This window comes from Sphaerodactylus townsendi, linkage group LG14, assembly GCF_021028975.2.
Source record: "Sphaerodactylus townsendi isolate TG3544 linkage group LG14, MPM_Stown_v2.3, whole genome shotgun sequence".
Taxonomy (NCBI): domain Eukaryota; kingdom Metazoa; phylum Chordata; class Lepidosauria; order Squamata; family Sphaerodactylidae; genus Sphaerodactylus; species Sphaerodactylus townsendi.
Genome location: NC_059438.1, coordinates 6,958,789 through 6,983,142, shown reverse-complemented (window position 1 = coordinate 6,983,142; position 24,354 = coordinate 6,958,789). Strand labels below are relative to the sequence as shown.

The window sequence follows — 24,354 nt, the reverse complement described above, 5'->3', positions numbered from 1 at the left end:
GCGCTACACACTGGAGGACAACTGCTTCTGCAGTGGGAAAGGGCGCTGCAAAGAAGGAAAGGGCTTGGGGTCACATCCAAGTTTTTATAGCATTCATTATTAAGTCAAGAGACGTTCCATCTGAAATGACAGAATTCTTGGGTCAAATATGCTGGTGTCAAACTCGCGGCCCTCCAGATGTTATGGACTACAGTTCCCACCATCCCCTACCAGCATTATGCTGGCAGGGGATGATGGGTATTGTAGTCCATAACATCTGGAGGGCCACGAGTGCTCCCCCCCCCCGTGCATCCCGTAGAGTTTTATCACTTCAGGGGTTGTTTGCATGAACAAGCCTTTTACAGTTGTAACGGGGAAAGTGACAAGTACTGCAGAGGAACGAATGCAATCTAAAAGCTTGTCAATTTAAAAACTAGCATCTTGATAGACTTCCCAACACAAAGTACTCCCCCCCCCCCAAAGGATGTCAAAATGTGCCCTTCCATCTTTTAACAACCTCCCCTTCCCTTTGCATAGCTGGTGGTAAAAGGATTGTCTCTCACCCCTGGGGCCTGTTCATGTGAAGTAATTTCATATTACTGGTTACAGACACAGCAAAAAGAGCTGTCCGGTGAATGAATCAGCCCACAGTACAACAGCGGAGTCTTTTATTTTGTTTATCACAGTCAAGCATCAGAGCTTCAGGCTCATCATAACAGCAGCAAATCTGAGTCCCTTGAGGACAAGCTCTGAGACGACGTGGAAAAATATGGCTTTGGAAACAAAAAATAAGGGAACCATCCTGATAAAAGCAGAGAGCACTGGGGAAGGGCCGGCCTCCTCACGCCCGAGTTTAAAGAATCTTAGGGGGTTCCAAATTGCCTCACACCTCCCCAAACAATGCCTTACAACCCCCAAATTTCTGAAGTACAAAAAGCAAAGTATGGTTCACTTTTTTCAGCATCCAGAACTTGATTTTAAGGCATCGAGCAGCTGGGAGGAGAAAGCCGGTATCAGCAAACCCAGAATGCTATGAATCCAGCTGTGTGGTTAACTTGCCTCAACTTTGGGAGTGTGGGGGTGTGTGGGTGGGGGGGGGAGCAAGTCATTCCCCATTTGTGCTGTAGACACAGAAAGGGGGAGATGGGAGGGTGAAGGCTGATGGAACAACAAAACTGACTGCTTGCTCCAAGCTGTGGGAAAACCAAGAAGAAGAGGACTCTGGAAGACAGAGATGAGTTCTCATTGCTCTTCTGTGTGCCAAAGGTACACGAATGCAAAGATGGGGTATATCCCAGACAGGGCTGATTCCAGGTTTCGAGGGCCCATGGGTAGAATCACCCTCCTACCTCGCCTGTCTCTGTGATCCCCTGCCTGCCTGTGAGCTCTCTCCCACTGCCCATGCTCACCACTGCCCTGCAGCCCTTTTCCCTGTGGTACAGGGCAATGTGTGTGCCTGGGAGCACAATGGAGTGCTAGCCAATAGGGAAGGGTGGACAGCAGTGGGCCCTGCCAGAAGCCCTGGTCCCTGGCAGCCGCCACACCCCAGGGTTTGCTGACGCCGGCCCTGATCCCAGAGGTGAATAAGACACTAATGTCTTAAGACATAGAAAATGCTGGCAGACAGCTCACATGAAGAACACCAAAAGCTAGTTCGCACGTGCATTTTCATTTCCCACAGAGAGCCAACTGTAGTGTATTGGCTAAGAACAGTGTAATCTGGAGAATGGGGTTTGATCTTTCGCTCCTCCACATGAGTGACAGACTCTGGTTTGGAGAACCAGACCTGATTCTCCACTCCTCTGCATGCAGCCTGTTGGGTGACCTTGGGCCAGTCACAGTCCTCTCAGAACTCTCTCAGCCCCACCTACTTCACAAGGTGCTTGTTGTGGGAGGGGGGAAGGGAAGGAGTGCGTAAGATGGTTTGGGACTCCTTTTGGTAGAGAAAAGCAGGGTATAAAAAAACCCAACTCTTCTTCACAAGGGGTGAATATGAAAATATGAAAAAGCCCTCCTGAGTTTATTTTGAAGAAAAAAGCTTCACAGGGAACTTGCTGATCACCACAAACGTTAACAACTTTTCCAGTGGAGCTGGTTCAGACATTCAGTGGACAGTTGTTTTAAGGCACGTTGGCTACTTGAGCCTCAGGGCTGTTGAACGGCAACTGTTTCAACCATGCGGTGGTCAGCTCTTCCAAGGCACGTAGATTACTTGATCTTCCAGGACCTGATGCCTCCAATTCAGCCATTTCACAAACGTGGCTGTGAACATGCTGTTCTTCCCTGAGTTAACTCCAGGTAAGTGTCATCAGCGACCTGTTGGAGGCCCATTTGTGTGGACACATACAAGATAGGGGAGGGGCTGTGGCTCTGTGGTTAGCCTCTGCTTAGCATGCAGAAGGTCCCAGGTTCAATCCTCAGCATCTCCAGATGAAAGAATCAAGTATTCACTGATGGGAAAGGCTCTGACCTGTGTCTCTGCCAGTCTGAGGAGACATTTCTGACCATGATGGACTGATGGTCTGATTCATTATAAGGCATCTTAATACATATTACTTCACACTACAGTCAAAGAGTTGGGTGAATGTATACACAGCCTGGCCCTTGCTAGACAGAACTAGCCCTGGTTACAGTCACTCAACATACATTACACCCACCAGTTTTTGCTCTTCCATTAAAGTTTGGAGTTACTTTGGCTTCAGTGCTGCAAGGAACAGTGACGACCTGATAGGTCCATTTTCCTTGGAAGATGGGCTTTTCTTGAAAATATCCACCATGCAGTGCTGATACATTCGGTCGTCTTCTGGTCTAAATCACTCCTGCAGTGGCTTCTTTTGACAAGCAGCCACCAGTGGCAGATAATCACAGCTGGGGGTGGGGGCTGGCACTACATTACTAAGCTGCAGTCAAGAGACTTGTCAAGAGACTGTGTTCCAGTAACCTCGAGCAAAGAATCCTTTTGTCTATTTCCTACACTGAGGTATTGTTAGGGTGAATCCCTAGCAGCTTCTCGGCTAAGCTTATGAGATCGTTGTCCTCCAGAGCGGCGATCAGTCTCTGTATGGTGGCTCTCTTTCCCTCAGAGTCGATAAACCTGCGGAGCATCTGGTAGGCTTGTTCGTAAAGGCCTTCCCGCTCATACTCCATGGCTATATTATCAATGGTGGGATCCTGGAGGGCTCGGCAATTGGCCTGCAGGGACCGGCCCACTTGCTTCCATTTCTTTGAAACGTGTTTGGCAAACATCTGATGGTCATCTAGGGTGATTTTTCTGTTAGCTTTAAAAGATAATAGAAAAATGAAACTAACATTGCAACACACCAGGGCACAGTTTTTTAAACCAGACCCTCGACAATCTGATTCCCTGAGAAGAATTTTCCCTCCAAAACTTGTCCCTACAGGACCTGAGCACCATTTAATAATAGTTCTTTTAGAAAATGTAGCATGTGAGCAATTTTATTTTATAACATCATTTGCTTCCCACCCTTGAACTGAAAAACATATACATGAATGGGCTCCTTTTCTTCAGATCCAAGGAACAACTGTGAAAGCAGAAGGGTGTAACTTTCTTTTCCCCACACTTTTCTTGTCACAACATAAAACAGGCACGAGAGACTTTTTTAAACAGATAAAAAGATGATAAAAGGATAAAAACAGATAAAAAGATGAGATGTGATCAAGAGGAGCAGTGGAGAACAGCAGTGGGCCAGAAAGGGCTGAGGAGCTCTGATTATTTCTTTACAGAGGGCTTTTCTCAAAGCCACATCTTTTAAACAGTGTATTTTAAACAGGGGGTTTCTCTTTTTTTCTCCTTGTCCTAGGGCTGCTGATTGGTGGAGGCTGCTGAAGGGGTGGGGCTTCTCACATTTGTAAATCTTTTCAGTTAGTCTCTGGAACCAGCGGTGCGCGCCTAACGGCGCGTGCAGGTGTTTTACTAAATAAGAACATATTTTAAGGGATAGTAGAAAGTATAGAAACCTTAAGAGGGAGGCACTAATTAAAATCAGTATTTGAATATCTAAACAAAATTAGATATGAAGGCAGGAAGCCAGCAGGGGGATGGGGGCTTTCCAGTGTTTTGCACTGAGTGTCACATGTATGACTATCTGCCACTAGGGCAGAAGTCATGGATGTGCCCTCGCTGCAATGAGCTCCTGGCACTCAAGGAACGTGTGCGTTCTCTTGAAGCCAAGGTGGCAGACCTGGCGAAGCTGAGAGAGGTAGAGGGCAACAAACGAGGCTTTCAGGGACCTAGCAGCCGGGTCCCACTCCCAAGGTGACATCTCTTCAGATGTCATGGAGAATGAGAGTCTGGGTGACGGAGGGTGCCAGTCTGAGGTGGTGGAAGATGCTCCCTTAGATGGGACCCCTTCCTTAGCTGGTGGTCAGATATCCTCTCGCACTGAGGATACCCCTCGGGGAGGTGGGGGGCTCCTTGTAGTGGGTGATTCGATCATTAGGAATATAGAGAGTTGGGTTTGTGAGAAGCGTGATGACCGCATGGTGACTTGCCTGCCTGGTGCGAAGGTTGTGGATGTCACGCTTCATCTAGATAGGCTGTTAGACAGTGCTGGGGTGGAGTCAGCAGTTGTGGTCCACATTGGTACCAATGACATTGGGAAATGTAGCCGGGAGGTTCTGGAAGCTAAATTTAGGCTGCTAGGAAAAAGGTTAAAATCCAGGGCCCCCAAGGTGGCGTTCTCGAAATGCTACCTGTTCATTCCACAGCATAGGCGAGCTAGGCAGCCCAGATACAGGGTCTCAAATGCGTGGATGAGAGAGAAGGTGGTGTAAGGCAGAGGGTTTCAGCTTTGTCAGGAACTGGGAACCTTTTGGGATAAGGCAGGCCTGTACAAAAGGGATGGGCTTCATCTTAACCAAAGAGGAACCAGGCTGCTGGCATCAACATTAAAAGGTGGCAGAACAGCTTTTAAACTGATCCCTGGGGAAAGCCGACAGGAGCTGAGGTGACTTCGGTTCAGAATACAGAGTCCATGGGGATGCAGACAGAGAGGGAGGTTTTCTAAATCAACCGCGATACAAGCGAGGAGCATAGCAATGTGATACGTGATAGTGTCTACAAAAAAGGCTAGAGGGCAAAAAAACACATGAATCCCAGGTTAGGGACAGAGACAGAGTATACAAGTGTCTCTATGCTAATAGTAGAAGCATTAGAGCCTAAAAGGGGGAGCTGGAGTACAGAGTTTTGAAGGAGGACATTGATATAGTGGGCATCACAGAGACATGGTGGAATGAGGAGAACCAGTGGGATGCTGTTATCCCAGGTTACAGGCTCTACAGGAAGGATAGGACAGGGCGTATTGGGGGTGGGGTGGCCCTCTACATCAAAGAGAGCATAGTGTCACATAAAAAATACAATGCAGGGGGAGCTGATTCCTCTACAGAAGCACTGTGGATATCAATACCAGGGGTGAAGCATAGTTTAACATTAGGAATATATTATTGTCCCCCTGACCAAAGTGCACAAGAGGATTCTGAGATGGAAAAAGAAATTAGAGAGGCCAACAAAAGCAAAAAATGTCGTGGTAATGGGCGATTTTAACTATCCCCATATAAACTGGAAAAATGCATATTCAGGTCATAGTAAGGAGAGAACATTCCTGGATATGCTAAATGACTGTGGCTTAGAGCAGATGGTTGTAGAACCAACCAGGGGAGATGTGATCCTAGATCTAATTCTATGTGGAACCCAGGACCTGGTGCGGGAAGTCAGTGTTGTTGAGCCGATAGGGAACAGCGACCACAATGCTGTCAGATTCAGTATCTCTGCATGCGAAAAAGTGACAACTACTAATGTAGTTACATTCGCCTTCAGAAAGGGAAATTTCTCAAAGATGAGGGGGATAGTGCGAGGGAAGCTGAAAGGGGAAAATCAAGAGAGTCAAAAAATGTCCAAGGTGCTTGGAGGTTATTTAAAAACACCGTCTTAAAAGCTCAGCTGGAATGTGTTCCGTGAGGTTAGGAAAGGCAGCGTACAGTCCAAAAGAAAGCCACCATGGTTAACAAGGGAGGTTGAGGAAATTATTAGGAAAAAAAGATGTCTTTTAGAAAATGGAAGTCCAACTTAACTGATTAAGAATACCAGAGAGAACACAAATGGTGGCAAAAGAGAAGCAAGTTAGCTGTAAAGGAGGCAAAAAAGGATTATGAGGAACGCATGGCTGCGAACATCAAGACTAGCAACAAACAGTTCTTCAAGTACATCAAAAGCAGGAAGCCAGCTAGGGAAGCAGTAGGCCCATTAGATGATGAAGGAACAAAAGGTGTGCTAAAAGATGACAGGGAGATTGCAGAGAAGCTGAATGAATTCTTTGCATCTGTCTTCACCCAAGAGGAGGTGAGGAAAATTCCTGCACCTGAACCAAGCTTCTTAGGAGGTGAATCCGAGGAACTAGCGAAGATGGTAGACAAGGAAGAAGTTCTGGCAGCCATTGATAAACTAAATGCTACCAAATCCCCTGGCCCAGATTGCATTCATCCAAGAGTTCTTAAAGAGCTCAAGCATGAAATTACTGATGTTCTCACATTAATATGCAACTTATCCCTGAAATCAGGCTCCATCCCTGAAGACTGGAAGATGGCCAATGTCACACCAATCTTTAAGAAAGGGTCTAGGGGGGACCCAGGAAATTACAGGCCAGTCAGTTTGACATCTGTTCCTGGTAAATTAAGTAAATTAGTAGAATCTATCATTAAAGATAAAATTATTAAACATGTAGAAAGCAAGACCTGCTGAGGAAAGAGTCAGCATGGCTTTGTAGAGGAAAGTCCTGTCTTACAAACTTACTAGAGTTCTTTGAGGGTGTAAACAGACATGTGGATAAGGGGGAACCAGTGGACATTGTCTACTTGGATTTCCAAAAGGCTTTTGACAAAGTTCCTCACCAGAGACTGTTGAGAAAACTCAGCAATGAAGGAATAAGAGGGGAAGTCCTCCTATGGATTAAAAACTGGTTGAGGAACAGGAAACAAAGGGTGGGTATAAATGGGAAGTTCTCACAATGGAGAGATGTAGGGAGTGGTGTCCCCCAAGGATCCGTTTTGGGACCAGTGCTCTTTAACTTATTCATAAATGACCCGGAAGTAGGGGTGGGTAGTGTGGTGGCCAAGTTTGCAGATGATACCAAATTATGTAGAGTGGTAAGAACCACAAAGGATTGCGAAGAGCTCCAAGCGGACCTTGATAAATTAAGTGAGTGGGCTAAGAAATGGCAAATGCAGTTCAATGTACCAAAATGTAAAGTGATGCACATAGGGGCAAAAAATCCAAACTTCACATACATGCTATAGGGATCAGTGCTATCAGTCACAGACCAGGAAAGGGATTTGGGCGTCTTAGTGGATAGTTCCATGGGAATGTCAACTCAATGCATGGCAGCTGTGAAAAAGGCAAACTCTATGCTGGGGATAATTAGGAAAGGAGTTGATAATAAAACTGCAAGGATTGTCTTGCCCTTATATAAAGCAGTGGTGCGACCACACTTGGAGTACTGTGTTTAGTTCTGGTCACCACATCTCAAAAAGGATATCGAAGAGATAGAAAAAGTGCAGAGAAGGGCAACGAGGATGATTGAAGGATTGGAGCACCTTCCTTATGAGGAGAGGCTGCAGCATTTGGGACTCTTTAGTTTGGAGAGGAGACGTCTGAGGGGGGATATGATTGAAGTCTATAAAATTATGCATGGGGTAGAGAATGTTGATGGAGAGAAATTTTTCTCTCTTTCTCACAATACTAGAACCAGGGGGCATTCATTGAAAATGCTGGGGGGAAGAATTAGGACTAATAAAAGGAAACACTTCTTCACGTGTGATTGGTGTTTGGAATATGCTGCCACAGGAGGTGGTGATGGCCACTAACCTGGATAGCTTTAAAAGGGGCTTGGACAGATTTATGGAGGAGAAGTCAATCTATGGCTACCAATCTTGATCCTCCTTGATCTCAGATTGCAAATGCCTTAGCAGACCAGGTGCTCAGGAGCAGCAGCAGCAGGCCATTGCTTTCACCTCCTGCATGTGAGCTCCCAAAGGCACCTGGTGGGCCACTGCGAGTAGCAGAATGCTGGACTAGATGGACTCTGGTCTGATCCAGCAGGCTAGTTCTTATGTTCTTATGAACTCTACTTTTTCTCACTGAAAGATGACAGGAGATTTGTGAATTAATCTGTCATTTCTTGGACCATCTTTGTTCTAGAATGTTCTGTGTGGGTTCTAGTGCTTCATGAAATTTTGTAATCGTATTCTTTGTAACTCATGGGAAAACCAAGATGAAGCTAATTAGCCATAATGGGAGCATCGGTTTTAGAACATCACCATGAGATGTGTACCTGTGCCAAACAGCTGGAAATACATCAGACTTATATGTGAACATCATTTCAACACACACAAACATGGTATTTTCTAATTCAATAACATGGGAAACATCTTCCAAACTTTTCTAGGTATTTGTGTACAAGGAAATCATGTTTTCAGAGTGCCCCCACAAGGTGACATAAAGAAATGCACTCATTATGCAATCTCTTTAAGTAAATCTCTACACCAGGGGTGTCAAACTCGCGGCCCTCCAGATGTTCATGAACTACAATTCCCATTAGTCCTTCCCAATATGAGCATTGGCTATACTGGCAAGGGCTGATGGGAATTGTAGTTCATGAACATCTGGAGGGCTGCAAGTTTGACACCTGTGCTCTACACGTTTCTCTCTCTTTCTCGGTATATGTATATTCCAGCCATTTTTCATGATGTTTCCCCCTCCCATGCTTGGATCCCTCCCATGCCCACCACTGCCATCCCTGGCTTCACACTTACCAAATTGCTGTCCCTGAAAGGTGAAGGTGTCTCCTTGTGGCAGAGAACTCAAACTTTTACCAGAACTGCAGGGTGGAAGTGAAGAATCCAAAGATGGACTCTGCACTGTTGAACTCACAACGTTGCTGTTAACTTCCTGACAACTCAAGTTCTGGAGGGATTCCTCTAGCTTTGTAATTTCTTCATCCCTGAGACGGTTAGGCTGAAATACAAGCAAGTATAAAAGCAATATTTACTTTAAAAGGAACTGCATGTTGTCTTATTTTCCCACAAGATTGGCTCTCAACCTCTTTGGTTCAGGATTCTGCATAAGATAAGGATCCATAGCTTCTAGTAAGGTAGAACCCAAGCTTCTAGTCCCTATGGCTGTTAAAACAGACTAGGGAGTTTGTTGATAAAGCATATTGCAAGTCAAGAAAGCAGGCAGGTGAATGAACAATGTCAAAATTCCATCTTGGCAGGGCCATGACTTCCATCTTGCGCTTGGCCCTTCCCCTCCTGGCTTCTAGATCGGGCGCCTGATTTTATTTCCTTGTTTTCTTTAATTCTGATGTATCTGTTGCTGCTGAAAGATTAGTTGCTGCTGTAATTGTGTCATTTTATCGGGTTAACTTATATTTATGTTTTAATGTAACTATTATTGAGTATAGTTATGACTGTGAGCCGCCTCGAGCCCTTCGGGGGTGAGGCAGCCTATAAAATCCAATAAATAAATAAAAATTGCCACAATGAAAATCACACGTCTCCATACATGAAGCTGTCTTACATGGAATTCAGTCAGCGCTGTCTACTTCGGCTGACCACTGCTCTTCAGGTCCCAAGTAGAGGCTTTTCACATCACCTACCATCTAACTATTTCTAACTAGAGATGCTGGGGATCAAATCTGGAATTTTCTGCATGCCAAACACTTTCTCTTTACTGTGCTGAAGCCCCTCCTGTGTCCATCTCTGATTATCCGTCTATAAAATGTAATCTGCAAGCTAGTCCAGCTCAGTTTGCCTCAGGGCCACCCAGGGAAGAGAAGATTTAACACTTCAACTTCCACTTGGTTTTGATAACTGGTTCCACCTCTTTGACACTGGAATTTTAAAGGAGAAAAAGACCATTGTTAAAAGTGGAAAGTGGGGAACCTGGTTTTGAACACTGAAATTGTGCGAAGGTGGACACATTAAACCCCCTCTTTCTTCTCTACCCAACCTGTGGCAAACTGAGGTTAAACAAAACTGCAATTTGTATTTTACAATTTGGATGAAGATGGAGAAATTTAATTACATCTATCTGAGTCCTAAGATTTCCAACAGATGGATAGAAAGAGGATTAGCAATTTCCATGGCTTCTCGTCCCTCTCAGTAACTAAAACATGTTTACAGCCATAACCGGACTCTAAATACCAGCTGTCCTTTGCAGGCACTGGAGTCTTGTGCTGCATTCCCATAGAACTGCTGCATATAACATTTCAGAAAATGCCTGCCTGCTTGACAGGCCATAGAAGAAGTCCAGGGTAGCTATGAAGAGGCAGGCAGTGGGAAACCACCTCTGCTCATCTCTGACCTTGAAAAACCTATTTATAATCCTGTTTTCTCAACTATAAATAATAATCCACCCACACAGCCTAAACTTCAGCCAACACCTTTTCTTGAGAGATGCATTCCACACAGCGTTCCTCTTCCAGAAGCATAGAGTCCAACTGCCCAGCGCTAGTTTTCAGCTCCATCTGGACAGGAAGAGGGCTAGACATGGCCAAGCAGACTTTGAGATGTCTCTGAAGAGAGTTCCGGAGAGCTCCTTCGCGGTAACTTTGCAGAAATTTGCGGCAGTTCTCTAGGTTGCAGAATTTGAGTTGGACAATCAAGTGGGGGTCACTGCAGTGGACTTTCAGCATGTCCACCCCATTGAGGCAACCCGTGGAATCTGGCAAAGAGAAGGAGAAAAGTCACTAGCAAATTAATTCATGGAGTTGGAACCAACCGGTGTTTCTCCCGGCAAAGCAGAACTAAGTTCCCCACTGGAAATTTCAGTATATGAAAAACTATTTTCATTCTTTCTTTCTCCTAACAAGGCCTCTGTGCAGGCTAGAAGGTGATGCTTTTCCCATCTGGGATATGTTTCACTCGCTGAATTTCTATTTGTCATGCAGCTGTTAAAAGTCCCATTTCTAAACTGGTGTGGTTAGAAGATCCCTGAACCTTCTTTCATGTTCAGTGTCTACGGCTGAGATACATTTCCTCCAGGGCTAGATTTCTGTACTGATGCGATCCTACTTGCGGCATCAAAGACCCTGGAAGCCCCATGGTTAGCCAGAGTGGCAAAACCCCAATGTTTCTCCATCACTGGGTGCATAGTGGGCTTATCTTTGCATAGATGTAAGTTTGCAAAGTGGGATCTGGGATTTGGGGTCTCAAGAATACATGGTTGCCTCTTTCTTTCATCCTCTGGGGATACTTTCACACATGAGGAAATCTGCCCCCACACACGTAAAGTCAGTCTTGGAACTTGGTCTCTTCCTGCTACAGCAACAGCCAGCTGGCAAGCTATGCCTGTGTGCAACCCACCACAAAGAGCGGCCATTTCAGATGGAGGGGAGGTAGAGGGGAAATTCTGCTGCAACGTTTAAAGCCCTGGACAAGAACTGTGGATATATTTGAGTTCAAATTGCAACCCCCACCACAAAAAAACCCACCAGTGTATTTAGAACATTTATTATATTCCATTTTTAAGTGCAGCAATGCCAGTTTGCCTGTTTAATTGCCTGTCAATACAGTCACTCAGTTTATGGAGTTCAACAGAAGTCCCATACAGGTGATGCTCCCTTGACTCATCGTGTGGGGAGGGAGAGCAGACAAGGACACACCACCTCTGCCCCTCCCCCAGTATAATTACCTGGTTATCTGCATACTATTTAGAGGAAGCAGTCATAGCTTCTTCCTGATGACAAGCAACATTCTGAAAGAGTCGCTGGTGATCATGGGGAGGGGGTGTACCTGCAGCCCCTTCCTCCACTCAGCTGCACTCTGCAGATGTCCAGGCAATTGCACACAAGCAGGGGGCGAGGACAGCACACTCAATCCCACCCTCACTGCCCACATGGAGAGTCACTGCATGGTGGGTGGGTGTCTGTACCAGGCTGGTGGCAGAGATGCGGCTGGGAAATAATCACATGGGGCCTACAACTCACAAAAAAGGTGGGTCTGAAATGGCACCTTTGCCCACTTAGCTCTGGCGAGGTTCATGAGAAGTGTGCCAGGCACTCTTCATCAGTTCTGTACCATTTGTCATGCTCTTTCACAAACAGGAAAAAAGACCAATTAAAAACAAACAAACAAGGGCTTGAACCAAACTTCTGTTGGAGCCAGCAGGGACAAAGACAGAAGGCCTTATGACTCACCTGTTATCTTTATGGTTCTTTGATAAGGAGAGAACCTTGAACTGATCTGAACTGATATAAATTTTCTAAAGAAAGGAAATGGCATTGAAATCTGGTCTGGAAACTGAGGTCTGGAAATTGCTGCCATCCACGGACCACTGACTGAACCTTGCTTGGCAAAGGTAGCTAGGGAGTGTCACGTCTGTGTCCAATGGGCCACAAATTCATGGAGTTTCCAGTGGTGTTTGAAGCATCAATACACTGGCTAAAGTCAAACTCAGCCACCTTGCAAGGGGCTACTTTTCATGTCATCAATAGAATGGGGCAGCCAGCCAATCTCTGGGCCATGCTGAACGCAAAAGGGCACGTGGATTCAGAACACATACCTGCGAATGCCAATTTGAGTGCTCTGTACACCTGAGGTTTCTGCTCTGCATTTCCATAGAGCAAGGGCAGGAGAACGTTTTCAGAGGTCGACTGGACAAAGAGGTAAGCGCTTCCCACCCAGGCCTCAGAGATGTCGCCCATTTTTCTGCCAACAACAAAAAAATAATTGAAAGAAAAACAACACAGACACATCTGTTAAGTCAGAGGACCCAAGGGGTGTGGAAACTACTGAATCCTGAGTGGCTTCTGCACAGCCAAGAGTAACCTTTGGATAACCCAATCATACACAAACATGAGCCAATACCATGGAATAACATCACTCCCCGCAGTTTGCTAGTTACAAGATTGAGATTGATGCACCAACCCTAAGAACTGGTCCGTATAAAAGTCACTCTAATGCAAGTGGAATACAAATACATGGAAAAGGTAGGCCGGAGTGACCAGGGAAATTTGAAAGCAGTTCTTAGTATAATGCATTTTGGAAGCAGATTCAGAGAGATCACTCCTGGATTTCAAATGTTGATTTTTCTACCAGTTCTGCTTAAGTAAATTGATCTTTACAGCAGGCTACACCTTAACAATGTTCCTGAAGGCTTAGTCTATAGAAATCCCTCTTGAAGCGGCAAGCAGGTAGACAGAGATAGCTAAGTGATATGGCTGTGTAGACCAAATATATATAACCTTCTCTACTGCATTTTAATAAATCAGCAAGGTTTATCTCATGTTTTATAGCAACACTAGACTGACCCTGTTATTCCTTGCAACTCTGCTAAGCTCTACCAAACAGCACACACATATGTATTTGACAATAGAAATTCTTTCTTTCAATAACTCATTCCCACGTTTTTGCTGCTTCTTCCCTTTTCTCTGGGACCAACACTTGACGCAATTCAAAGGGAGCGATCACGCCCCTAGATCTCTCGAAACTGGCATGATGGGATCGCCCTCGCTAAACCTCCAAGGGGCTTTGCTCCCTCCCTTTCCCCAGTGAGAGGCGGCCCCCTTACCTGCCTCGGCCCAGGTGCCCCCACTGCCTCCCCACTTTACACGCGTCCCGACCCAGCAAACGCCTGCGCCTTCCGCCCCTGCGCACTGGCACCATGGAAAATGAACCTCATTCGCGGGATCATGTGGCTCCCGGGGGGTCGGGGGAGGGACCAGATCCCTAAGCAAGGAACTGCGGATCCCACTCGCGTGCAAGGGGCTAATCGGCTGCGTGGGATCCTGGACGTCGCCTTTTTGTAAAAACCCGAGAAAAGCAGGATTTTTTTTTTGCATGAGCGTCAAAAAAATGATCATTTGCTTCGGCTTAAGGGAACCGCCTCTCTTTCCACGGCTTGCAGCAGGGATCCCTTCTCACTGGCTACGTGATCTGCCAGTCGAAACGAGGCTCCCTTTGCCCTTTGGTCGGTCCTCCCTCCGGGAAGTTCAGGCAGCCAATCAGAAGCGCTCCCAAAGAACGGTACTTTAAGGCGTCTCAGATGAGCGGGGTGTTTCCGCACTGGGAAAGGGGTGGGCTGGGCTCGGTTTATTTATTTTATTTATTAGATTTGATATACCGCCCTATCCCCGAAGGGTTTCAACGGAGGACTCTGCCCGGGAAGCCCTTTGGCAGGATTTCTCTGTGGGGTTGCCCGCTCCGGGTCTAGAACCTGGAACTCCGTGGGGTTGTCCGGGTCTAGAACCTGAAACTTTGAGGCTGCAACCTGGGACGGGAGAGGTGACGGGACCTCAGGAAAGATTATTCTATGCAGTCCACTTTCCAAAGCAGCCATGCTTTCTAGGAAAAGTGGATTTTTTTAACCTAAGTGATTTATGTAGACTGGAGATCAGTCGTAGTTCCAGGATGTTCAGCCCGTACCTGGAAGTTGACAACCTTGCTAAAGACTTTGTCATTACATCCAAACTGTGTTTCCAAACAGTGTTCTGACTGTGGTGTTCTTCAATGCCTATACAGTGAACGCTACTGAGCAGTACTTCAGAGTCCTTTTATTGGCTTAAGGGTGGGAGACCTAACATCAAAGGGTTTAACCTACTCCCTTTTGGTTCAAATTGTACTCACCAATGTATTGTGGAAGGCTTTCACGTCCCTGAATCATTGGGGTGTTTCTGATCTGTATGGACATGTTCCAGTAAAAGGGGGTATAGGGTGATTTGAGATTCGGATGCCTCTTTTTAAATATGGGTTTTTGCATGTATGATGTTGCTCCTGTTTTAATGGATTTTAACGCACTTTTGTCTTTGTACACTATGTCATATTGTCTGTTATTGGTTTTACTGTACACCGCCCTGAGCCCTTCAGGGATAGGGTGGTCTATTATTATTATTATTATTATTATTATTATTATTATTAATAATAATAATAATAATAATAATAATAATAATAATAATAATAATAATAATAATAAGCACATCATCTGCTGTTGTAAGAAAATAGCCCAAACTGACTATCTTGAACGTCACAATAGGCTAGCAGCAATGGTGCACTGGAACCTTTGCAAAAAGTACGGCCTGCCCTGTAGCAAGACCTGGTACTAGCACAAGCCAGAGAAGACCACAGAAAATGAAGAAGCAAAAATACTCTGGGACTTTAGAATACAAACAGACAGACACCTGGCACACAACACCCCAGACATAACAGTGATAGAGAAAAAACATGTTTGGATCATAGATGTTGCTGTGCCAGTTGACAGCAGGGTAGAGGACAAAGAGCTGGAAAAGATCACAAAATACAAGGACCTACAAATTGAAGTTGAACGATTGTGGCAAAAAAGAACAACAGTAATCCCACTAGTAGTCGGTGCTCTAGGAGGAATCCCAAGAAATCTTGAAAAACATCTGGAAAGCCTAAACTTGGACAGAACGTCAGCCCACATGCTGCAGAAAGCAGCACTTCTAGGAACTGCACACATTCTACGCAAATACCTCTAATATCCTAGGTCCTTGGGAAGGACTCGATATTCAGAGATGAATTCCAGACACTTGTGCTGTGTTGTTATGTATATAATAATAATAATAATAATAATAATAATAATAATAATAATAATAATAATAATAATAATAATAATAATAATAATAATAATAATAATAATACAGGTGGTCCCAGTGGTGATCGGCACACTGGGTGCAGTGCCTAAAGATCTTGAACGGCACTTAAAAACAATTGGCGCTGACAAAATCACCATATGTCAGCTGCAAAAGGCCACCCTACTCGGCTCTGCACGCATTATTCGTCGATACATCACACAGTCCTAGATGCTTGGGAAGTGTCCGACGTGTGATGTAATACAAAATCCAGCATATTGATCTTGTTTGCTGTGTATAACTGTTTTATAATAATAATAATAATAATTTTCTCCTAAGAGTTTGCCTGCATCTGTGACTGGCATCTTCAGTGCTATTGGAACATGGCCATACAGCCCGGAAACCCACAACACCCCTGAACTCACTAAGTTAAGCAATTTCTCCATCCTGGTTTATGACACAGGGAGTGGCAAAGAAAGATTTGGACAGGGCAAACAAGAAACTGGAGATTTCCTTTTGACAGAAAGCCTATAAAGATTTACCTTTGTCTCAAATGCGAGGAGATGATCTCATCCTTTTTTTGGAAAGCAAACAGTCGTCAGAGTCCTCCTCTTCCTGGCTGCTGCAGTGGGCCGGCCGAGCTGATGAGTAATTTCTCTCGCTCCTGAAGAAGAGAACTGTTGGCTGCTCAAGCAGGCAGACAAGGGAGATCTTGACGGGTAAGTGAAATACAAAATGCTAATAGTACATGTGGCGAGCCGAAGAGCATAGAGACTGTCCCCAAGTTGGCTAAAAGTAATATGGGCACTGGTGCGCAGCTTTGCTCTTTTCCCAACTGTAAACTGGCACTCTTTTCCCTCCCACCCAGTGATGAGAAGCCCTCCTTCTGCAACCAAAGATGGACTTCCATGCCCCTTTCAGGGTTGCAGAAAGCAGCTGTCAATCAGTGGCATAGCTTAGCCTAGCCAGTCCTGATGCCTTCTGTGGAATTTGGAAGCAGCTGTCAATTAGTGGCATAGCTTAGCCAGTCGTGATGTCTTTTGTGGAACTTGGAAGCTGCTGACATGACACATTTTCCAGCGGCAAGCAAGGGTTATTAACTCTTCCCCCACTGGAGCTTGAGTTGTCTGGAGGCACCTGTCTTAAAGATGGGGACAAGCTTGTGTAGCTGCCAGCAGCCATGGGGCTTCCACGTGGCACGTTTCCCTGCCTCTGTTCCCTGCAACCAGGGCTTTTTCCATTTTTTGAAGAACATCAGCAATAGAATATCATTATACTAACCTGTGTAAAAGTTTATATCTGCAGCTTTCCCATGCAAGTACTAACTTCTTAGCTTCTTAGCTTCTGAGACCTGATGAGATTGGGCTAGCCTGAGCCATCCAGATCACGGCTCTTCCAAAGTGGAATTAGGCAATTGCCTTGATCAGAAGTGATCCTGGAGAGGCCGGGAAAATGTAAAAAAAAAAAAAAAGCCTAGCAGTCTGTAAATTCAGTGCACATATATGCCAGATCCTTCAAGTTAATTGGTTTAGAGGATTTTGGATGTGTGAGTTTGGTTTTTTGCTGTATTGATGACTAGCACACACTGAATATACTGTCTTGATTGTCAGTCCTTGCATTACATTCTATACAAGTTATGCTAGAATCAGAAGATAAATATTTTTATTGACAGTTGGCTAGCTGTTAACAGAAGAGCTACCACCAGGGGCCTGGAGATCTCCGCGAATTACTGATCACCAGATTATAGAGATCACTTCCCCTGGAAAAAACGTATGGCATCATACCCTGCTGAGAGCCCCGTCCTTCCCAAACTCTGTCCCACCCCCAAATCTCCAAGAATTTTCCAAACTGGAGTTGACAACCTTAGTCATCACCTACTGTGTGCCCAGTCAGTCTGCTGCCATACTGGGTCAGACAATTTGTAGAGCTTCAAATCACTCCTAGATCCGTTTCATCAGCACCTGTGTCCTGATCGCAAGTAATGGTAGCCCCATCACCCTGCCTTAATTTTCTCAGAAATTCTCTAGTCTCTCTTCAGGTTCATTCTTGGAGAAAAGAGAGACGTTTTGAGGGGGGAAATCATCATGGGATTACTGAAGAAACGTTGGCCTCTCATACATCTCTGAAATGGTTTTGTGAATTTTATTTGGTTATTCTACACACACACACACACACACACACATTTCAGTTGATATTTCTGCTTTGGGGGCAAATTGTTAATGTTGTTATTGTTGACATTTCATCTAGAGATCTGCTGTTGGATTTTGAAATCAGCTGCCTCAAAGAAGATGCCAACTCTGGACATCTGGAACAGGATTCCAGAAGAAATTCTGTCTCATATATTTTGCTACCTCCCTCTCAAGGACAGACATGTGGCCTTCCAGGTTTGTCGGCTTTGGGCTGCGGCAGTTTCTTCCAGTTCTGTCTGGAACTTCACAGAGATCAGGTAAGGAGTGGCAGTCCACCTCATCTGTTAAACTCCACCTCTCTGTTACCTGCACTTCCAGCTATGCAATTTCCTGGCACAGTCTTACTGATCTGCTTCTCTCATCTTCACCTGGTCAGCCCTCAAGATCTCAGTTTCCCAGTAAGAACTTCTATTCTAGGATTATACTGTCTGCATCTTTTGGTCATCTTGCTTTCCCCATTTTCTCTGCTTACTATCAGTCCTGCATATTCTCCCTCTTTGTCTTGTATAGCTAATGCATATTCCTTGTCTAAGTCTTAAAGCCTACAGGGTGTTTCACCAGCAAAAAAGGCAGAGAGATATATATAAACCTTTATTAGGCATAGAATCCACAAAACAGCCAACATTGTCCAAACAAGTATCCCATACATGAGAACAATCACAGGTAATCATTTCAAAGTTTCTATAAGGAACCTAGCTATAAAAGTTAAAATCTTGGAGGCGGAATTGTTTAGTAGAAAAAAAAGGCAGAGATAAAACAAAATTTTAATGCTGCTCATTATTTATTAAAAACAAATGCGGTTTAATACTGGCAGTTATGTAATTACAAACCTCTGTTGTTAAGTTTAAATTTAGATCAGCTAACAGATTGATAAAATGATAATTAGGGGAGCAAAAAACTTTGTTAAGATGAGGATCCAGAAATTTCTCAGACTGGTGTGAATTGCACAAGACAGGAAGAAGTGCTGTATAGTTTCAACCGAAGACTTACCGCAAATACGAATTCTAGAACTAATTTCTTGACCTTTAAATCATCCATGTAACATTGAAAGTGGGTGTGGTGCAACCCAAACAACAGAATTCAGAAAACTGGGTTGCATGTTATTACATAGAAGCGCTCAGGCAAGCATTGCCTGGAAAGTCAAAATGGCCCTGGAGTAAACCAAGTGAGTGGACCATACAGTGCTAAGCAGAACTACTGGGGCTTGACTTGGTTTGCTCCTGGTTGTTGGTACCTGTCCAGGGCAGTGACTCACGGGGAACTTCCCCTGTAAGTAAAATGGCCAGTACGTCCTTTTACTCAAGCCTCCTCCACTTATTTTCAGAGAGCAGTTGTCATAACATTTGGTCCATGTTTTCATCCAGTTAGCATAGAGATTATTTTGTTGTTATACTCATTTTGTGTATTTGAATTATAACTATTAAAGGTCACAGTGTCACTTGATGCAACCGCAGACATTTCAGTTATGCTTCCCCCCCCCCCCCCCTGATACTCTTACAGCTGCAAGGATGGAGATGAGGATGGGACGTTGCAGAGTTTGCACCAGTTCCTGCCCCTTATCAGACATCTGAAGATTGTGTTTGATCAGTCCAAGGAGGTAATCCGGAGGAACGTCTCCCAGATTTTAGACATGCTAGCCCAGCAGAACCACAGGCTGCAGGCCCTCTGCATTGCCTGCACGGGGGAGAATCCTTACTTCTATGCAGGCCAAGACATCCTGCAGAGCATCAAGAACATCTGCAAGAGCGAGGGTAAGATCAACCTTCAGAAGATTGATTTTCGGCAGATGCCTTTCACTCTGGACGATGGGATTGTAGAGCTGATTGCAACCTCCAGCCCAAACTTGCGCACCTTGTTCATCAACAACCGCACCCTGGTTTGTAATGTTAAGCCAGAAGCCATTGTTATGCTCCTCAGAGCTTGTCCAAAATTGTCCACTTTGGGCATCTATTATGCCAGCCTGTCTGAGGAGGTCTTTCTGGAACTGATGAAGCCAGATCGAGAACCTTTCAGTTGCCTGGACCTTTTCTGTGAACGTCTGGACAAATATGTCCCAGTCATTACAGAAGAGATTTGGGCTGCAGTGACTGAAAAGCATCCACAACTCTACGTTGAACTAGAGTTGGAGCACACAGTCCCTGCCTGGAAGATACCGCGGATCCTGAAGCCAAATATCCCTGTGACTACTTTGCAACTGAACACTTTTACATACATGGTGAACCAGGTGAGGTTTGTCACCAGCAACTACAGCAGCAGTTTGGAGAGGCTGGTCCTTCACACCACTCCATCTGATGACCTCAATTCCTCCTTAATTGACCTGGCAAAGAAGTGTGTACGTTTGAAAGAAGTCCACTGTTACTGCACAGTTAGCCAAGCAGTGATTGAGACTTTCTTGTCGCATTGCACAGGCCTGAAAAGATACACTCTGAAGATCACCAAAGAACGACACCCTTGGCAACCAGTAATCATTGCATGACTTGACTAAAGAGCTCACTTGCACCAACCTGCTCAGCCTGTTCATACATTACAAAATCCCCATGCTCCTCTTGTGATCAGGCATATTCTGGGAATTCAGAATTTTCCAGGTGTGCAGGGACCAGGTGCGGGTGGGAAATACAGGAAGCGGATTGTGGTGGGTTTTCCAGGCTGTGTTGCTGTGGTCTGGTGGATCTTGTTCCTAACGTTTCGCCTGTATCTGTGGCTGGCATCTTCAGAGGTGTATCACAGAGGGAAGTCTGCTACTCTGTGATACACCTCTGAAGATGCCAGCCATAGATGCAGGCGAAACGTTAGGAACAAGATCCACCAGACCATGGCCACACAGCCCGGAAAACCCACCAGAACCAGTTGAATCCGGCCGTGAAAGCCTTCAACAATACAAGAAGCGGAGGTTACAAATTTCCCCTTTGTGGCATTTTCCCCAAACTGAAATGCCCCCAATCCCCAGGAGCTGGCATTTGCACTACTGGGAAGGCTGATGGCTACATGTAAATTTCCCTGGTGGAGCAATTAATGCTCTGCCCATGACCATTGCAAGTTGGGAAACAGAATGGAGCGGGGAAGGCATAAACCTAATCTCGTCCAAGTTGGCCTCCCGTTTGCCTGGGAATTCTGAGCACAGATCTCATCACATGTCTGATCCAAAGGGGGCTTTGCCAAGTGTCACTTGGCTCTCAGATAGCAGTAGCTTTCTGCAGCAACCCAGTGCTTACATAGTGCCAACTATTCCTCACTGAATGGGTATAGCAGACAGCACAATATGAATATACTTTGCTGCCAAAGTGAGGTTTGGAAGGGACTGCTGTGTGGTTTCAAAATTGTGTTGGTAGTGCAGGCTGTGTAGAACTGAAATGCTTCATTGCTGAGCTATTGCTAGAGGAAAAGTGTGCCATTTTGGAGCATAGGTCCTGATGTACCCTAAAAGAAATTCCTGTGACCATGATGGGCAGTCGTCATGTGGATCATAAGCTATGCACTTAGAATCTAACACACAGCTAAATGAACCATTAGTTCAAATCAGTATGAACATAACATTACTTTGATGAATCTGGATTATTTATCTGTATGTATGTATGTTTTCTAGTTCATGTTTCATTGTAATTTATACAACTGTGATAATGTATGATCTTTCATAATTCACAATAAATATGTGTCTCAAAATGTAGCTATACTTGTCTAGCTGCAATGTGAAGATTGTTCTAAGCTGTTTTAAGACCAAATGCCTTGGAGTTTTTGGAGGGAGGGTCATTGTGTTTGGGGTCAGTTCTTCTCTTAAAGTAGCAGACAAAGGCCATTCATCAACTTTCAACTTTGCATTAATCTGATGAAAAAAATCTATCAAAATGGGATGAATACTGGATTCCTATTGTGCATGTGAAAATGAAATGTTGATAAAAATAACCGAAAGGTACAATAAAAAAAAGGCTCCTTGATCTGGAATACTGGGGATTGATAAATGAGGCCAATAAATTTTGTTCTTCCTCCTTTTTGGATATTCTACTGAATAACTCAACTCTGGCAGGATATCTACAATTGCTAATAGAGCCTAAATGGCAATAGGCCGTATCATTAGCTCGTTGCAATGTTTTACCTTCTGCTCTTCGACAAGGAAGAAGTCTGGGGCACCCACACCAAGAGAGGAAATGTATTTGTAATCTCGCCTGTGAAGAGCCTGTTTGGCATGTTTTATTACAGTTGTATGCGTCTATTAGAGCCAAGCTCCTAGCCCCCTTATTGGTAGATCAAGTCAAATCAAGCGACTCACAAAAAATTGTATTTCTACTCAATAACGAGAAAAATGTGACTCTCAAGGCCATGGCCAAATTCCTATGTACTGTTATTTCAGTACGTTTTTAACTATTCTTTTTTTTTAAAAAAGTATTGTTCTGTTTCTTATGCCAATAAAGGTTATGAAATGAAATGATAAAATAACCAGTGACACTATACAATACTGTCTGTAAAATACACATTTTATATTGCTTGTGAACTACATACATCATTTGGACTCTTATTTTGATGGCATGAATTTGTATATTTAGAATAGCCACAAGTTGTTTACAATGTGGTGCCAATTAGCATTTTGCAGTGTTGGTTTCATTCAGTCACCATAACCAAGAGCAGCCAATGATCCTACCATCCATGAATGTGTCAAATCCCCTTTTAAGATCACCTAAAATAAAAACCACCCTGACATGGATGGCCCAGGCTAGCGTGATCTCATCAGATCTCAGGAGCTTTTTTTTGGTCTGTCCTGAATCCACTATCCATCCCAAGGATACAGTACTCCTGAAACCCAGCTTTCCTTGATGTGTTTTAATTGTTTATGTATTGTTTTAAATGGGTTAATAGTATGTATTTTTAAATGCTATTTTAGTGGTTTTGATTGTTTGTCACCTTGAGGACCTTCGCAATGTAATTCTGTGTACAGTTCCTCCAATCTAAGCCCATTGCTTTTAGTTGGCTTAGACTGGAATAACTCTGAATAGGATTGCACTGCAAATTGGATGGAGAGGTGCCAACACCAGGAAGAGAAGAAGACGGATCTGAACCAAGAACAGGTGACCAGCAGGATCTTCGCTTTGTTGTCCGCCAAAGTCTCTCAGGATGGCTACCATGAAATAACTGTAGGGAGTGCTGGGGTGGAATGAATTCATGTTCTCCTTCCAGGCTGTGTTCTGGGCAGCAGATGTTGAAGAGCATTGGTGTGCCTGAGGATCCCAGGTAAGTGAAACAGAGTTTGGTAGAGCTTGAATTTAACCATCTCCTTAACTTCATTCTGTGATACCAGGCACCACTATTGTGTACAAGAAGAGCAGACAGCAGTCAGTCCTTCCATCATCACAGTTCCACCGTTACGTGGACACGAGTATTAAAGTATTTATACACCACCTTTCTTTACCTTACGGTGAACCCACATTGCCTCCTGCTATCCAAATTCCTGCCTGCTCATACAAGGGGCATTCCACTTGGTCCCTCATTGCAGGCTGGAGATAAGATTTCTTCCGTGGCCCTGTACTCAGCAGGTTGGACATCAATGTTCTCAGTAGGTTGGATATCAATCAAATGACTCATGAGTCACAAGTTGCAGGGAACAAAATACAACCTATGGACTATTTTTCTTTACATGGATGCTGAATAGTTCTCACTCGCATGACATTCACACATAGGCAGCTGAGCACGTGATCTTAAGCCCCTCATTCATCCAAGTTCTGGTCCCCAGCGTTCGTTTGTAAAGTGAATGCAGGTTGGCTCTTTCTTACAAGTAGATGTCAGACCCACACCCCTGTGCTGATGCATGACTCTGTGCCTTCTTGCAGGTTTGCCAACCCTCAAGTATGGCTTGGAGGTCTCTTGGAAATACAACTGACCTTTCGATGACACAGATCCATTGCCCTGGAGAGAATGGCCGCTTTCAAGCAGGGGTGTCCAACCTTGGCCCTCCAGATGTTCATGGACTACAAGTCTCATCAGCCCCTGCCAGCGCTGTGCTGGCAGGGGCGGATGGGACTTGTAGTCCATGAACATCTGGAGGGCCAAGGTTGGACATCCTGCTTTAGAGGGTGGGCTCTATGGCATTATAGCTCACTGAGTTCCTTCCTCTCCCTAGACCAGTGGTGGCAAACCTTTGGCACTCCAGATGTTATGGACTACAATTCCCATCAGCCCCTTCCAGCATGGCCAATTGGCCATGCTGGAAGGGGCTGATGGGAATTGTAGTCCATAACATCTGGAGTGCCAAAGGTTCGCCACCACGGTCCTAGACCTATCCTTCCTCAGATCCATCCCCCAAATCTCCAGGAATTTTCCAACCCAGAGTTGGCCACCCTACTTCTTGAAGCAGTGCATTTAGAAGGCAAACTGGCAGATGCTTCCTCGTGGCTCTTTCCAGTGGTTTGCTGGCTTCCTGGCCGAACTGCGTTTGTGCAAGCAAGGGTATTCTCTTTGCATGAGGCTGCATCTTTATTCAGTGCATTGTGTGAGATCAAATGCAGTGCGCTTTCATTCTCTGTATTGTTCCCCGTGGTTGGCCATGCCCCTGTGCATTGTGTTGAGCTTGGGAGACAGCCAGCTCCCCTGCTGATGTG

The 24,354-nt window shown here is 44.8% G+C and overlaps 2 protein-coding genes across 5 annotated transcripts; one reads left to right on the top strand and one right to left on the bottom strand.

Annotated features, from left to right (window-relative positions):
* Positions 1-1,897: 1,897 nt before the first annotated feature.
* Positions 1,898-16,386, bottom strand: TRADD (TNFRSF1A associated via death domain). Of its 4 annotated transcripts, none has more exons than XM_048516300.1 (5): positions 16,124-16,386; positions 12,557-12,702; positions 10,437-10,717; positions 8,806-9,007; positions 1,898-3,257 (listed from the first exon to the last, which is right to left on the bottom strand). In XM_048516300.1, exons 2-5 carry the CDS (start codon positions 12,696-12,698, stop codon positions 2,950-2,952), a joined length of 933 nt encoding a protein of 310 aa, XP_048372257.1. In that variant the 5' UTR covers positions 12,699-12,702; positions 16,124-16,386; the 3' UTR covers positions 1,898-2,949. The 4 variants fall into 4 exon arrangements, with proteins under 4 accessions (XP_048372257.1, XP_048372255.1, XP_048372256.1 ...); XM_048516298.1 differs by lacking the exon at positions 16,124-16,386 and adding an exon at positions 13,671-13,926; XM_048516299.1 differs by lacking the exon at positions 16,124-16,386 and adding an exon at positions 13,565-13,634.
* FBXL8 (F-box and leucine rich repeat protein 8) lies at positions 13,984-20,477 on the top strand. The gene is made up of 4 exons (XM_048516295.1): positions 13,984-14,019; positions 15,921-16,300; positions 17,829-18,027; positions 19,271-20,477. Exons 3-4 carry the CDS (start codon positions 17,870-17,872, stop codon positions 20,244-20,246), a joined length of 1,134 nt encoding a protein of 377 aa, XP_048372252.1. The 5' UTR covers positions 13,984-14,019; positions 15,921-16,300; positions 17,829-17,869; the 3' UTR covers positions 20,247-20,477.
* The last annotated feature ends 3,877 nt before the right edge of the window (positions 20,478-24,354 follow it).

Coding starts and splice junctions, on each gene's coding strand:
- TRADD (XM_048516298.1), bottom strand. Junction 10,718..12,556: donor ACTCAAATTGGCATTCGCAG/GTATGTGTTCTG, acceptor TCTCTTTGCCAG/ATTCCACGGGTTGCCTCAAT. Junction 3,258..8,805: donor CTTTCAGGGACAGCAATTTG/GTAAGTGTGAAG, acceptor TATCTTTTAAAG/CTAACAGAAAAATCACCCTA.
- FBXL8 (XM_048516295.1), top strand. CDS start 17,870: ATGCCAACTCTGGACATCTGGAACAGGATTCCAGAAGAAATTCTGTCT. Junction 18,028..19,270: donor TGGAACTTCACAGAGATCAG/GTAAGGAGTGGC, acceptor ATACTCTTACAG/CTGCAAGGATGGAGATGAGG.